The sequence below is a fragment of the Rattus norvegicus genome, chromosome 17, assembly GCF_021556685.1.
Source record: "Rattus norvegicus strain SHRSP/BbbUtx chromosome 17, alternate assembly SHRSP_T2T, whole genome shotgun sequence".
Lineage (NCBI taxonomy): Eukaryota > Metazoa > Chordata > Mammalia > Rodentia > Muridae > Rattus > Rattus norvegicus.
The window spans coordinates 60,563,352-60,580,438 of NC_141550.1; the positions used below are offsets into that span (position 1 = coordinate 60,563,352).

The following is a 17,087-nucleotide window of genomic DNA, read 5'->3' on the forward strand; positions in this document are numbered from 1 at the left end:
GAAACAACTCTACAGTAATAAATAGAATCTGAAATGATATTTAACTATCCATAAAAAATGAGTCAAAACAGCCAGTTCCACCTGTTGGCCTGAGGAAAAGGAAGTATTAATAGATGAATGAATATCTGAGCCATGAATCCGTCTTATACCAGTAGTTGAGCTGTCAATAAAATTAGTATCTGCATCTGCTTGTGGAATGGGAGAAAGGTGAACAAGTTTTACAATTATGAATCCAGGGTTTGCAAGCTGGATAATGATTTCCTATCTTTCCATAATAATTTGCAAATGAAATTTGAAAATACATAGGGTTGTTAGTATTCTTAAAAAAAAAAAGATTGTTAGTTAAGGGTAATATAATGCAGCAAGGTCCAAACCCATTTAATTGTTGACATTTGGTTCTCCCCTGATTTATCTACTGAGCAGAGAGTAAGGCAAGCAGTTAGCATTTTATGATCCTTATGGTATAAATAGATCCGTTCCAAAGGTTTATCCTCCTGTGGTATAATACCTGTAGGAGACAGCTTCGTGTGGAAATAAGTAAGTTTAAAGGCAGCGAAGGATCCACATGATACACAAATGCTTTTTTTAGTTTGGATTCAAATAGCTGAAGTTCTTTTCTTGCCTCTCAAGATAATATGCAAGGACTGACCAATAATACCTCTTTTTCTGGAGTTTTATATATATTGATTAGTGCAAAGTTAGGTGAATATTTTGTTTTTGCTGAAATTGCACTGCAAATACCAAGTGTAGCTCCTGAGCCTGGAGAAGAATTGATAAACAAATTCCATTTTCTTGCTGTAACCTAACTTGCCTAGATTGGAAAGTTAGCTTTTTTATAGGCTAAATCCTTATTAGAAAGTAGAGAGAATTCAAGATTAGATTGATTATCAAATTCCCCACCCCTTCGGGTCATTTTCAAGCAATGGAGGATACATATCTAAAGGAGGCTCCAGTGAGGGAGCTGAGGGAAATAGGTAGTTGCTGGTGGATCTAGTTTTACTTTGGAGCCTGAACAGGGAAGGTAAAGTTACTGAAGGAACTCAGGTAGCTTTCCCTGAGTACAGCATGCAATCATACAGACTAGCTGCACACGACAAGCACATATTCATAGACACATAAACAAGTGATAGCCAGGGGAAATCTCTTTTGCCAATTTTAAGATTTTTGTATTCATTCAGATCCTCTTATCTTTAAGTGTTTTGATAACAGTCTGGATTAATGCCCAGTAACCTGAAATTGAACAGGGATCTTTTCCCCTTATAATTGTTGCCTCTTAAATATTGTTTCAAACTCTGTCCCATAAATTTTCTTCTAAAGTTCCTTCTTTGGAAACCAGGAATTGTATCATAAACAATGTACAAGCAATTTATAGTTGTGATTTTGATCCTTGTGCTCCTCCTTTCTTTAATGAATGATGCAAAAGCTTGACATAAGGCAAAGCCTTCCCTGGTTTCTGTTTCACTGTGCTCACTCACACCTTCTGTGAGGGTCCCCACTCTCTTATCCCCACACTCTCATAGCTGACTTCAGGTTCTTCATTCTTGGGACTGCTCTAGCTGACATGAATTTGGGAGAGCGGGGCCTAAAAATGAGGTGAACTGAAGTCTCCTGCAATAGCCAACTTTATTAGTGCATCAGCTAGTTTAATTCTAAGAAGAATCACTTGAGTAAAGTACACAATCACAGGACCAGCTCCACATGACAAACACGTTTTTGCGTAGAGGCATATAAACAGCTAATAGCCAGTTGCAATGAGTAATCTGAGGTGAACTCATTCCTGTCTGTTCCATGTGGATGGGGCACAAGAGCACATTCCAGGAACAACCCACGTTATGCAGAAGTAGAGATTGTAAGATTCTTGTTTTGTTTACTTGGAGGTTTCTCACAAGTTCTCAGAAATCTCACACTGGATTAAAGGCATACACCACCTTCAAGGTTTCATAAACAATATTTTTAACAGTAACCAACAGACACACAGAAAGGAAGGACATTTAAGATACTCTTTACCCCTGTGGATATGTATGAGTGTGTTGCCTGCTTGTATGTCTGTACCACATTAATACAGTGCCTATGGGGACCGGAAGAGGGTGTTAGATTTAGTGAACTGGAGTTACAGATGGCTGTTTGTCACAGGGAAAAAAACCTGGGTCTTCTGGAAGAGGATTGGATGCTATTGACTTCTAAGCCATTTAGAATAATGTCAAATTATAAAATGAATTAGAATATTAAAAATTGCAATTTGACTGCTTCCTAGATGTTCTTGCAAATAGTTGCTGTAACTTGGGTGAAGTGACACAGGCCTATAGTCTATTTGGGAAATAGGGTAGAAAGATTGCCATGGGTTCAAAACCCATCCACATTGCTAGTTCTAATCCAGGCTTGGCTAGAGTGATTCTGTAATTTACTCCCCACAAAAGAAAACAAAACAAAACTCTACTAGTTGTGGTGATACATGCTTTTAATCCCTGATACCCTGTTTACAATTACGTTAAAATGGACCTAGAGATGCACAGCTCACTGGTAGAGCGCTGACCTAGAGATGCACAGCTCACTGGTAGAGCTCTTACCTAGAGATGCACAGCTCACTGGTAGAGCTCTTACCTAGAGATGCACAGCTCACTGGTAGAGCGCTGACCTAGAGATGCACAGCTCACTGGTAGAGCTCTTACCTAGAGATGCACAGCTCACTGGTAGAGCTCTTACCTAGAGATGCACAGCTCACTGGTAGAGCTCTTACCTAGAGATGCACAGCTCACTGGTAGAGCGCTGACCTAGAGATGCACAGCTCACTGGTAGAGCTCTTACCTAGAGATGCACAGCTCACTGGTAGAGCGCTGACCTAGAGATGCACAGCTCACTGGTAGAGCTCTTACCTAGAGATGCACAGCTCACTGGTAGAGCGCTGACCTGGCACCTGGGAGAGGTGTTGCCTAAAACGTTCAATCCTTGGTACCACCAGAAACTTAAAAAAGAGAAAGACCAAATGATTCTATATTAATTATGCTAATGAGTATAATCAAACGAGTTCTTAAAAATTTGAAATAAGATATTTTGCATCTTCGTGTTCAATTTGTTTTTTTTCTTTCTTTTCTTTTCTTTTCTTTTTTTTTTTTTTGAGACAGGGTTTCTCTTTGTAGTCCTGGCTGTCTTGGAATTTGCTCTGTAGACTAGGCTGGCCTCAAACTCAAAGAAATCCACCTGCCTCTGTCTCCGCCTCCCAAATGCTGCTGGGATTAAAGGAATATGTTACCACTGACTGGCCTCAAGTGTTCAATTTATGTTCTGTTTTTCTGTTTTCAGTTTTTAAATATTCGAGATATTATTTAACACTAATTTTCTACAAGAAACATAAAAATGGAGGTAGTTTTCAACAACTTTCTTGGTTCATGGAAAGGAATTTTGATTCTAGTGCTTGATGTTAGTCTAGATAACACAGATTTGATCTGTCAGACAGCAGAGTGGAGAGTCAGTGGTCTGCTATATTGTGAATTCACATTTCTCTAATCCTTTGTTAGCTGTCCTGATTGCAGGCCCATGTCTGTGACGTTCTTAGCTATATTATGACATCACAGACCCCACCATGACGGAACCTAGCTACGCGCTGGAGCTGGTCTGTTAGGTGCTGACCGCATGCTGTGCTACAACACTGAGGTTTCCCAAGTAGAAGTGTCACTATTAGAACTTCTTTAAAAGTTCCAAATCCAAGTGAGGCTATCAATCGCATCACCTTACCCTGCTTCTTCAGATTAACAACTGTCTTTAGTGGGTTTTCAGTGGATGTGGTGGCATCAGCATAACCTATGCTTCAGGCATCCTGTAGAAGAAGATTATTCTTCAGGGGATCTGGATAAAAAGGTAAATTTTTATCTGCTGGGAGATCTGTATATATTTATGGCCTCAGAAAAAGAGTCTCAAGTTATAAAGTGAAATATACACCACTTTTATATTTTTAACTTGTTGTTGAGAAGGATGTTTGATTTTTGGAATGGGATTTGTACACTCTTAGCTCTCCCCATGATGTTTGCCTTCTCCTCCTTTAGGCTTTCTATGCCAATGCCTCCTCCTCTTTGACACCAGATCATCTCTTTCCATGTTTCTCTGCTGTATCACTTTCTAATTCCTTGCCTTGATTTTCGTTTGAAGAATTGAGCACTACCCAAAATACTATTTTCTTTCTGACTTGGGAATGCAGACTTGCATGTCTTTTGCTTAGTCCTCACTGGCTGAGCACTGGCCCATGAAACCCTGAGCAAGTGCCCAGAACGTACTGTTAGGTAACAGGAGAGTCAATTAGTTAAAAATGTGGTGTATTCTTGTGAGTTTTTTGATGTAGGGGCCTGGGAGAGAAGATGGGTCAGGGATAAAAGCACTGACAACTGAGTTCAATGTCCTCACCCACATGGTAGGAGGAGAGAAACAGCTTCTGTAAGTTGTTCTCTGATCTCCATGTGTGGACTTGTTCATACGTACATGTGTGTTTAAAAACCAGCCTGAGAGGATGGTTCAACAGTTAAAAGTACTTGTTTCTCTTCACTACTTTTTCTCATTGCAGTTAGGAAGATTTCTCAGGTTACAGCATACTTGCAAATCTACTAATTTCTACTTAGACATTACAAAATTAAATTTTATCTACATAGCACTTGTTCTTACAGAGGTTGTTTCCAGCATCCACATGATGGCAGAAAAACACCTGTAACTCCAGTTCCTCTTGACCTGTAGGTGACCAGCACGCATGTGATGCACATACCCAAGTGTGCAAAACATTCATGTATAAAATAGCGTAGTCTAAAGTATTTGTTTTAGGTCATACACAATAGCACATGTCTATAATCTTAGTACTCAGCAACTGAGATAGAAGAATTGCAAATCTGAGGCCTTCCTCAACTACATAAGGTCGGGTCTCACAAACACAAAAGGAACAAACAAAAAATAAGTTGTTTTAGAATAAATTTTGATGTATATAAGAGCTATTTCTCTGTTTCTGTCAGTTTTAGTTCAAGTGCATGTTATTGTCTTCCTATGAGTAATTTTTTTTTGTCTTTTGATTTAACGTTTTAAAAATTTGATTTATTTTTTGAGACATGGTCATCTTATGCAGCCTAGGCTAATGTTAAGCCTGCAGTATCCTGAATCTGCCTCCTTAATGCCGAGATTATGGAGTGTGCTGCCAGGCCTAGTTTACTAATTCCCCAGTGTTCCCAAAACGTCTTTAGAACCTTTGCATGCTATAATTACATATGTTTTTGGATTTCTCTCACAATAATATTCAAATATGTAACCAATTATGATTCAAGAGTGTGTTGTTTAGTCGTCGCAGGTTTGCATACTTTCTGTAGTTTCCCTTGCTGTTGATAACCAGCTTTGTCCCATTGTAGTCAGGTAGAATGCACGATGTTACCAAACTTTACCTATTATAAATTTTGGCTTCCAGTACCCACATAGTGGCTCACAACTGTGTATCCTCCTCTGACCTCCATCCTCCATAAGTAATGGCATACACATGGTGCATTGCACTTATTGTTGACACTTGCTCTATGTCAACAAATATGTGATCAGTTTTTTAGAAAGTTCCATGGGTTTCTGAGAAGAATGAAAATACTTTAGAGTTGGGATGGGACGTTGTGTAGATATTTGTTGTGTCTGTTTGACTTAAGAAATCATTTAACAAAAAAAAATCATTTAACTCCTTTTTTTTTTTTTTCTTAGTTTTTCTCAGGATGATCTGTTAACTGATGAGTGAGGTATTGAAGTCACTTACTGTGTCCTATCAGTGTAATGAATTAATCTGTGGTTTTAGATCTAGCAACATTTCTTTTCTGAAATTGAGTGCGTCTGTGTTTGGTATGCTTATGTTTAGAACTGGGAGTGTTCTCTTAGTGACTATGAAATGACCTCATTCCTTCTGGCTAGTTTTAGTTTGAAGTTTCTTTAGTTAGACATTAAAATTGCTATGCTTATTTATTTATTAGTTACATTTTCTTGGAATACAGTTTTTCATTCTCTTAAAGTGGTGCCTATCATTGATGATAAGGAAGCAGCAAAAAGATGGGTCCTGTTTTCTTTTCTTTTTAAAAGATTTATTTATTCTATGTATATGAGCACACTGTATCTGTCTTCAGACACACCAGAAGAGGGCACCAGATTTCATTACAGATGGTTGTGAGCCACCATGTGGTCGCTGGGAATTGAACTCAGGACCTCTGGATGAGCAGTCAGTGCTCCTAACCACTGAGCCATCTCTCCAGCTCGGGTCCTGTTCTCTATGTATATTTATTGGGGGAGTTGAGACCATTAATATTAAGAGTTATCATAGAGAGATGTGTATTAATCACTTACATATTGTTGTTTTCTTAGACTTCTTTTGAGTAACTGTTGAAGTTATTTATTACCTATGACCTCCTGGGTGTGTTTATCCTTTCGTTCAGAATTTTTCTAATAATTTCTGTAGAGCTGGCTTAGTGGTCATAAATTCATTTAATCTGTTTTTAATCATGGAAAGATTTTATTTCTCCTTCAATTTTAATAGATAGTTTGGTTGGGTATACTGTTCGGATTGACAATTTTGGTCTTTCAGAACTTGGAATACATTGCAAAGCCAGACGTTTTTGTTGAATAATAAGGTATTCTGTTGGTGGGCCTACCTTTATAAGTGTCATGACCTTTCTGTCTTACAGACGTTGATCCCTTTATTTTGTGTTTTTAATGTCTTAACTATAATATTTTGTGGGGAGCTTCTATTTTGGCCCTGTCTATTTGGAGTTCTGTAGGCCTCTTGTACTTGGATGGCTATTTCTTTTTCTAGATTTGAGAAACTTTCTTCTCTGGTTTTTGTTTTGTTTTGGAGACCAAGTCTCACTATGTCATACTAACTGCCCTGGAACTCACAGTGTAGAGCAGGCTTGCTTCATGCTCACAGACATCCACCTCCTGGATGCTGGGATTCAAGCCTGTTTACTTTGATGCCCAGCCCCTCCATGATTTTATTGAAAATATATTCTATGCCTTTAGTGCATAGTGTCCTTTTATTCCCACAATCTACAGGCTGGATCTTTTCTTGGTTACCTATTTTCTCTTCATATTTATTTCAGAATTTCTCAATTGACCTTCCACTTCCTCTGCCTTGTCCTCCAAGCCCAGAGTCTCTATTTTCCATGGTCCTTTCCATTGGTATGGCTTTCCACTAAGGCAAATACTTGACTTATTGAATATTGCATTTCCAGCATTAATTTAGTTGGACTATTCTTCAGCAATTCTGTCTCTGTTCAATTCTGTTTTCACATCTTGGATTGCCTTCTTTACTTCATTCATGTCATTGTTGTTTGCTCTTGGCGTATATTTATGCCTTCTATGAGTTGTTTAAACATTATTATAATAATTCTTCTGAATTCCTTGGAAATTCTTCCAAGTCACTTTCATTAGACTTGATTATTAGGGAATTTAGTTGTGGGAGATCCATGTCTTCTTGGTTTCTGTTTTTGTTTGTGCACTAGGACTTGTGCATCTAGAGTAGTATGTTGGTTGTGACTTCCTTCCTTCCTTCCTTCCTTCCTTCCTTCCTTCCTTCCTTCCTTCCTGTCTCTGTCTGTCTCTGTGTTTTTCTTTCATTGTGGTCCTTAGTTGAGGTATTTACAGTGTTCAGGAAAGGACTTAGTAGTAGGTCTGAGAGGCCTGCTTTCTTCTGTCCGGCAGGAGCAGTAAGACCATGAGCAGCATAGGTGGCTAAGCGGGGAGCTGGCTTGCCTACTTGCTGCAAGAGGTGTGCAGACAGCGACCAGCGCCTGGAGTATGGTTCCTGGGCACTGTAGATGGACCTAATCTTGGGAAGTGGGATGCAGGTGACCATGGGGGCCAGGCTCCTAGTGAACGTTTTTCTTGGGCAGTGCTGCCATGTGAGATGGAGTTTAAGATCATTAACTCTATACAATTATAGGCTTAATGCTCATCACTTACCAGCTTCCCCAAAGCTTGTGAGCCTATAGGATGGCAGTTTTGCAGATCTAAGTGCGTTCTTGATTACAGGATTCATTTAAAGTCTAGCATCAAGGGTACATTATTTGTGCTTTAGCAGTTTAACCATAGTCTTTAGGAGACTTTTGCATTGCCCAGAGTTTGGACATGGCAGAAGTATCATTCCAGAATTTATTTAGCTCACCTCTAGGATTTTGGGGTCATAGCCTAGGTTGGTGGAAACTTACAACTTGTTTCTGCATTAGTGTTTGTTTGTTTGTTTGTTTTTCCTGAGTCAGGGTCTCACTATGTACTTCTGGCTGGCCTGGAATTAACTATGTAGACCAAGCTGGCCTCAAATTTACAGAGGTCTGCCTGCCTCCTGAGGGCTGACGTGAAAGGCATGCACCACCATACCTGGCCCAGGTATTCTTTAAAAGATATGTTTTTATGTTATTTATTTTGTGTGTATGTAGGTCTAAGCACATGTGGACTATGGTGTATGTGGAAGTCAAAGAACAACTGTGAGAACTGGTTATGTCCTCCCATGATGTTTCAGGACTAGGCACAGGTCATCAATCTTGACAGCAAGGGGCTTTACTCACTGAGTTATCTTGTTGGTCTGCACCAGGTATTCTTGACACTAAAACTTTTGATGGGCTGGGGATTTAGCTCAGTGGTAGAGCGCTTACCTAGGAAGCGCAAGGCCCTGGGTTCGGTCCCCAGCTCCGAAAAAAAAAAAAAAAAAGATTAATGCCTCCATAAGATCAGCCTGTAGGTAAATCTGTGCAACATTTTCTTAACTGATGATTGATGTCCTAGGGCCTAGCCCATTATGAATGCTGCCACCCCTGTGGTCCTGGGTTCTAAAAGAAAGCAGGCTGAGCAAGCCCCGAGGAGCAAACTAGTAAACAGCGCCCCCCCCCATTGTTTTGTATTAGCTGTTGCTTCTAGTCTCCTGTTCTCAGTCCCCCAGTGATGGATTCTTACCTGGTAGTGTAAGCTGAAACCAACTCTTTCCCCTGTGAGTTGCTTTGAACATGGTGTTCCATCACAGCAATAGTAACACTAACTAGGACACACACACACACACACACTCACACACACTCACACACACTCACACACACACATATACACACACACATACACACATACACACACTCACACACACATACACACACTCACACATACACACACATACACACACTCACACACACTCACATACACACACATACACATACATACACACTCACATACACACACTCACACACACTCACATACACACACATATACACACACTCACACACACGCACACACACTATGATTTATTCTTGCTTTAGTTCTTTAATGATCTCATCCTTTGACACTGCAGTGTTTATTCACAGGAAGTGGATACACAGAGTGCAGATCCTTCATAACAGCACAACTTTTGAAAGTATTTCTAGTATTCTTTTTTTTTTTTTTTTTGGTTCTTTTTTTTTTCGGAGCTGGGGACCGAACCCAGGGCCTTGCGCTTCCTAGGTAAGCGCTCTACCACTGAGCTAAATCCCCAGCCCCTTTATTTCTAGTATTCTTGAGTTTTAAGTTCATTATCTTTAAATGTTTTACTTTTTGTTAAAAAGGAAATCATTGAGATGCACTGGGTCTCTGGCAGGACTTGTCAGAGAACTGTGATTCTACAGAGAAAAGTCCTTCCATGTGAAAGCTGTCATAGTTTTAAGTTTTTCCCACTACCAGCTTGGTGGAGTGTTGTGCCTGTAGTCCCAGTTACTAAAAGAGACCAATTGGTAAAGCGTAGAGTTTGAGACCCCTATCTCAAAAGAAAGAAAAAAGAAAATAAAGGGGAAGGGAAGAAGGGAAAAGGGAAGGAAAGGGAAGGAAAAGCAAGTGTGGGGTGAGGATCCCAGCAGAGGGTGCAGCATCCTCTTATGGGAACATGCTGTCAGTCCTTCTCTTTGGGTCAAGGAAGGTTTGGGTGTTTTGCCTTTCTAAACAAGTTAAAAAGCATAATTTATATTTTGCTAGTCTCTGACCTACAAATGGTCAGTCAGTGTTACGGGTTTGTGTTGTGCCTATGAACTGTATTGGAGCTGAAATCTCAGCCTGTCTCAGCCCTCTCTTTGAGCTGAACAGCAGACTGGAGCAGTGTTAATATGGAGAACCACCACAAAGTGTTCTGTGTACTGCAAAACCTTGGGCAAGATCTGAAGATCCTTTCAAAAGATTTGCTAAGATAAACATACATAACAATAAAATTTATTTATATATAATACAATTTAGGTTACCTTTTATTCTAGTAACATTTGTATTGGTACGATCAAAACAATAATTGGGAGATAAACTTTTGGTCTTAACTTTAGCCTTATCAGTGGCATCAAGGAGCATGGTTAACCTTTATATTCTTCACTCCAGTTCCTTTAACGTGAAACTCAGCCGCCAAGTTCATGGGAAATATTTTGGATGAACCAGTAAGAGCTCCATAACAACATGACCCTTGTGTACATACTACCTTAGCTTAACACTCTGTCATGAAATGGGATGTGCTTTCAAGGAAAGGTGATCCCCATTCGTTTCACTCACTGAGCCAGTGCTTCCCTAGAAGTATTTCAAGATGTTGTATAAGATTGAGTGGGTTAAGACATATCACATCAGTGGATTTTAATGTCTTTGGTACAGATTTGGGAACAACCACTTACTTGTGAGTGTCAGAGCTGTATCAAAGAGTATTGTTGCTTCTCTGTAAAAGCTATAGTAAAATCCCCTTGCTCTTTAAAAATCCACTGTCTGAGATCCAGATTCTCTTCACATATCACCTCATGAAACACACTGCAAATTCATTGTAGAAGTATATATTAGCATCTAGATCTGTTTATTGAAATAAGTATTAAAGCCAAGTGTATTAGAACAGATTTATAATCTCAGCACTTGGAAGGCTGAGACAGAGGTCATCATAAATTTGAGACCACCTTGGGATATATAGTGAGTTGCGAGCTAGCCTGTGATAAATGAGAAACCTTTGAGGGAGGCAGGTCTCTGTGAGTTCAAGGTCCACCCGGTATATGTAAGTTCCAGGCTAGCCAAGGATACACAAAGAAGCCCTGTCTTGAAAAAACAAAACAAAACAAAAGAAAGGAAGGAAGGATGGGAGGAAGGAAGGAAGGAAGGGAGGAAGGGAGAGAGAGAGGGAGAGGGAGAGAGAGAGAGAGAACCAAAACCAAACAACAACAAAAATCATAATCATTAAAAGAAATAGTTGCTGTGGCGATGGAGATGCATGCCTGAATTTCAGCAGAAGCAGGTGACTGCCTGAGGTCAGTCTGGTTTATGTAATAAGTTTCAGGCTAGCCAGGGATACATAATGAGACATTGTCTCAAAACAACAACAAAAACCGGCAACCAACTGAAAACATACACACACAAAAACCCCAAAGTAAAACACTGTCAGAATGTTTACTAAATAATTTTTTCAAAAATGTAACTTTTTTATAAAATTATAGCATTGTAATAATAGATTTACCATTGCTGAGCTATTAGGTGATCATTTTTCCATTTTAATTTCTAGTGTGGTATTAGTCAGTAGATAAAAATCTTCTGCAACTGTCTTATATGGGCTTGCAAGCACCAGATATGGAATGGACATCTTTGTCAGATTTTGTGTCCACAATCCCTATTTGTATCCTGAAACAAGTCATGGTCCATAATGTGTTGTTTATGTCATGGACAGAGTCAGGATTCCACTTCCTAGGATGTGGTTATTAAATAGTTACCATCACTATACTAGGTCGAAATCCAGTTGATTCAGATACTGAAACCTCTTTAGGGCTGGTGAGATGGCTCAGATGCTGAAAACACTTACTGCTGAATTGGATCACTGGAGTTTGATCCTGTGGAGCTACCTGGTAGAAGGAGAGACCAATTCCATTAAGTTGTCCTGTCAATCTTACAACACAGTGGTGTGAACATACAAAGTGGCATGACACATACCCAAACATACTCTACATGTAATAAAAAATTGAAAACAACAAAACCTCTGAGGTAGTTAGCAAGTTTAAGTATAAAGATATCCTGAGATTTCTCTCAATTTGAGAGAGTTTGAGGTTACTTGAGAGGAGGAGGGAACCTTCTGCCAGTTAATACAGTGCTGGATATCCTTCCATCATTTGTACAGTGTTGGTTTCTGGGCTGTGATTGTGAAAAAAAAAATCCTTTTTCTTTGTACCTTTAACTGTTCAACACACACACGCACATGCACACACACAGGCACACGATGTACTATTACACACACACACACACACACACACACACACACACACACACACACACACACGATGCACCTTACTTCTACAATCCAAGGTAGATGCTGGTACTGTGAGAGGAAGGCTGAAATCGCCTGGTAGGTGTGTGTATCAGTTGCCTCTGGCCTCATTTGTCACTTCCTAATCTAGGCTTAGATGAAGGTGTGGCTTCAGCTCTGGTTCTCACAGAAAGCCTTCAGTTTTCGTTCGGGGCTGGTGTACTGATCTTTATTCTGTGCCTGTGATAGTCAGAGTAGGGCGGTCAGCTCCTTACTTGTTGATGTTTTTAGGCCTCAGTTCTACCAACTCTACTTCATGTCTCAGTCCATGAAGTGCAGTGCTACACATAGCTTTCTTTTTTATGTGTTAAAGTATTTGCTTTCTAGAAAATGCCATTGTAAGTAAATCTTGACTATTTGTTGTGAATCTATTTTTCCCCCTCCCAGAGAAGGGTATTTCTGTGTTTTTTATCCTGCCCACAAATTCATGAATGATCCTTCTGCCTCAGCCTCCTGAGTGCCCAGATTTCAAACATATGCCACTATGCTCACCTTGCAAAACCATATTCAAATATTTTTAAAGTAATAAACACTAGTAAAGTAGCCTGGGACTCATTGGTGTTTCTTAAAGACAGTAGCTTCCATGAGGTTCTTTTATTGTTCAAGATAGAAACTCCTACTGTATTTCAAGGTCTTTGAGTGGTTTGAATAAATCAGAATGCATAGTGCACTGAGTTAAATTAAGAAAAGTTTCTAAAATTATAGTGGCCAGATGTATAGACTGATTACTAGAGACTGTAGTAGGCTTTGAGTCCAATCCAAAGGGTGTTTGTGGATATACTTAGTAGTGTGATATAGGGAGATGCCAATGTCACTCATTTCTTAGTTCAAGACTGATGGGGCTCTGCACCTCTCCACTGATACTCCATGTTGGAAAGAGGCTGCCACACCAGCCCTGAGGCAGGAGGGTGTTTTGGAACAGACAAGAAAGGCTTGATTGAAAGGTCCTGCAATTTCTTTGTTCTATGGTGTACTCTGTGTGTGTGTGTGTGTGTGTGTGTGTGTGTGTGTGTGTGTGTGTGTGTGTGTGTGTGTGAGAGAGAGAGAGAGAGAGAGAGAGAGAGAGAGAGAGAGAGAGAGAGAAACAGGTATGCACATGTTGTAGAATATAAAAATGACTTTTCGTTAAACATCGAGACAGTTTATTGGCTTACATCTAAAATAGTGAAAGAATTGCCGTATGCAAAACATTTCATTTATCAAAAAAGTAATCTACCACGTTTGAATTTTCTTCAGTTCCTCTTACTCAGTTAAAGAGGAGGAGTTTGTGCTTTGGCCTGAAAAGGGTGACCCTGTTAGTAGCCCAGAGGTTGCAAGGTAGTTTAACTGCTTTAGAACTTCGTGCTCGGAACATTCTTAGCTGCCAAAGCATGGGCAGCAAAAGTGAGGCACATGGGTTCTTTAGTATCTGTCACATCAGAGAATGACAGTTCCAGGACAGTGACTACCTCCTAATGGTAAGTACCCCACTTGTTCTTCATTTCTGAGATTCAGAAAAAAGAAAAGAGAAGTAGGCTGGTTGTGATAGCAAGTGGTACTCTTAAAAATAAACAAAAACAAAACAAGTCCAGCTTTAATCCTCAATGATGGTCATTTTTTCAGGTTTCTGTAGCTGGATCAGGCACTGGAAGAGGCTCCCCAGCTGTGACTCTAGTACAGTTACCTTCAGGCCAAACTGTACAGGTCCAGGGAGTAATTCAGACACCACATCCATCGGTTATTCAGTCACCACAAATACAAACTGTTCAGGTTAGCTTCCTTCCTTGACCATTTGTCTTTGACTTTCTTGAGCTTTAAATTTTTTCTGTTGTTTAATTCATTTATCATCATTTTTTTTCTTTTACTCTTTTAGAGATAAGGTTTCACTATGTAGCCAAGGCTGGCTTTGAACACCTTATCCTCCTCCTCAGCCTCTCAAATCATGGGACTACAGGCGTGTGCCGCTCCATTTACCTGTTTTGTGTAACTTTATATTAAAGGTGTCTTTTTGGATATTTGGAGAATTTCCTTTTATGTATGGTACATTGTGTTGTGCTGTGTATATAGACTGACTTACGGGTTGGAGTTTTGTTATCGCTCTTAATTTTATACAATGAGTAATTGTTAAATACACGTTTGTGTGCTTTAGCTTCTTTTTCTCAGACTTACATTTATCTAGCAAAGCTCTCTAGTGGTGCTTTGAGGACTCGGCAGACGTTGTGATAAACATAGCACTATGAAGAGCGCAGTCCTGGCTGGCTTTGGATTCCCTGTAACACGAGTTGGCATCAAGCCTCCTGCCTTGGTGTCCTGAGTACATTATTGCTCGGGGTCAGACATTTAATTCAGATTAGTGAGTGCAGCCCTTAGGAATTCAGGACATTTGATGCTGGGCTTTAACTACAGATCTTTGTGCATGCTAAGCACATTCTCTAATACCTCCTGCACCCCAGTCTGAAAGTACAGATCCTTGTCACTTGGGCACTTTGTTTCCACGTCATACATTCCTGAGGTTGAACCTGGGCTTTTGTAGATGTGGTTGTGGTACAGATACATATTTTATGACTTATTGTTATTATCAAAATGGTCACATCCTAGACTCTTGAAGATAGTTTTTTCATTAATAGATATTATTTATTATGCATGTACTTTATAGCATACTTTTCATATCTACTAAACTGATTTCTTTTGTAGGTCAATTTGTTATTATTCTTTAGTGTAGAACTTGTTTGAACCTAAGTGGTGACAAGCAAGGCTAAAATCTGTGAGGAAAATGGATGTGCATATATATAATCTTGCCTTCGCCTGCATGGTTGAGTGTAGTTTCTCATAGAATGCTGTGAGGGCTGCAGCACAGCACTGACATGATAAATTTCCATAAAAAATTTCTATATTCCTTGAGCTTGCTTCTCTTTCCAGCTTAAGTATCTTGTCTTTGTTGCCAGGGGATAGAAATAATTCCTATCATTGTTTTTACTTTTTGGTGATGACCCTTGATCCAAGAATTTGTAACTTCTTTTTTTTTTTTTTTTTTTAAGACTTATTTATTGGGGGTTGGGGATTTAGCTCAGTGGTAGAGCGCCCTGGGTTCGGTCCCCAGCTCCAAAAAAAAAAAAAAAAAAAAAAAAGAAAAAGGAAAAAAAAGATTTACTTATATATATATATACAGTGTGTATATGTGTGTGTGTGTGTGTGTGTGTGTGTGTGTACACACACACACACACACACACACACACACTGTAGCTGTCTTCAGACACACCAGAAGAGGGCATCAGATCTCATTACAGATGGTTGTGAGCCACCATGTGGTTGCTGGGATTTGAACTCAGGACTTCTGGAAGAGCAGTCAGTGCTCTTAACTGCTGAGCCATCTCTCCAGCCCGAATTTGTAACTTCTAATTTTAATTATAAAGTTAGAAAGTTTCTCCTTGTTCTTCTTTGCATTATGAATTTTATTAGTCATAAAAACTTTACCTGGCTAGTATTGGAATGCAGCACTGTTTTATAATAAGAATATGCTGTTGTTTTGTTAAGTCAATGATTTGATTATCTTTGTAGAGATAAATGCTCTTGGATCTTATCTTAGAACTCCCGTGTTTTGTTTTTGTTTTTGTTTTTGTTTTTTTAATTTTTTTTTAAGATTTATTTATTATATATATAAGTACACTCTAGCTGTCTTCAGATACACCAGAAGAGGGCATCAGATCTCTTTACAGATGGTTGTGAGCCACCATGTGGTTGCTGGGAATTGAACTCATAACCTCTGGAAGAGCAGTCAGGTGCTCTTAACCACTGAGCCATCTCTCCAGCCCTGTTTTTTTTTTTTTTTTTTATTAACTTGAGTATTTCTTATTTACATTTCGAATGTTATTTCCTTTCCCGGTTTCTGGGCAAACATCCCCCTAATCCCTCCCCCTCCCCTTCTCTATGGGTGTTCCCCTCCCCACCCTCCCCCCAACAATCACGATCACTGGGGGTTCAGTCTTAGCAGGACCAAGGGCTTCCCCTTCCACTGGTGATCTTACTAGGATATTCATTGCTACCTATGAGGTCAGAGTCCAGGGTCAGTCCATGTATAGTCTTTAGGTAGTGGCTTAGTCCCTGGAAGCTCTAGTTGCTTGGCATTGTTGTTCATAAGGGGTCACGAGCCCCTTCAAGCTCTTCCAGTTCTTTCTCTGATTCCTTCAACGGGGGTCCTGTTCTCAGTTCAGTGGTTTACTGCTGGCATTTGCCTCTGTGTTTGCTGTATTCTGGCTGTGTCTCTCGGGAGAGATCTACATCCGGCTCCTGTCGGCCTGCACTTCTTTGCTTCATCCATCTTGTCTAATTGGGTGGCTGTATATGTATGGGCCACATGTGGGGCAGGCTCTGAATGGGTGTTCCTTCTGTGTCTTTTTTAATCTTTGCCTCTCTATTCCCTGCCAAGGGTATTCTTGTTCCCCTTTTAAAGAAGGAGTGAAGCACTCACATTTTGATCATCTGTCTTGAGTTTCATGTGTTCTAGGCATCTAGGGTAATTCAAGCATTTGGGCTAATAGCCACTTATCAATGAGTGCATACCATGTGTGTTTTTCTGTGATTGGGTTACCTCACTCAGGATGATATTTTCCAGTTCCAACCATTTGTCTATGAATTTCATAAAGGCATTGTTTTTGATAGCTGAATAATATTCCATTGTGTAGATGTACCACATTTTCTGTATCCATTCCTCTGTTGAAGGGCATCTGGGTTCTTTCCAGCTTCTGGCTATTAAAAATAAGGCTGCTATGAACATAGTGGAGCACGTGTCTTTTTTATATGTTGGGGC

General features: G+C 39.7%; 1 protein-coding gene and 1 long non-coding RNA gene across 43 annotated transcripts in view; one reads left to right on the plus strand and one right to left on the minus strand.

Annotated features, from left to right (window-relative positions):
* The window catches only part of Crem (cAMP responsive element modulator), a 66,630-nt gene that overhangs the window by 14,753 nt on the left and 34,790 nt on the right, over positions 1-17,087 (plus strand). For 13 of the 42 annotated variants that reach the window (NM_001110860.2, NM_001271101.1, XM_087589824.1 and 10 more), the window contains 1 exon segment: positions 13,904-14,050. The exons of 15 other annotated variants lie outside the window; for them this stretch is intronic. In NM_001110860.2, the coding sequence (NP_001104330.1) occupies positions 13,904-14,050 (147 nt within the window). 42 annotated transcript variants of the gene reach the window in all.
* Positions 929-5,667, minus strand: LOC148000218 (uncharacterized). The gene is made up of 3 exons (XR_015641739.1): positions 2,806-5,667; positions 2,670-2,737; positions 929-2,635 (listed from the first exon to the last, which is right to left on the minus strand). It is a non-coding gene; the product is annotated as an uncharacterized LOC148000218 (long non-coding RNA).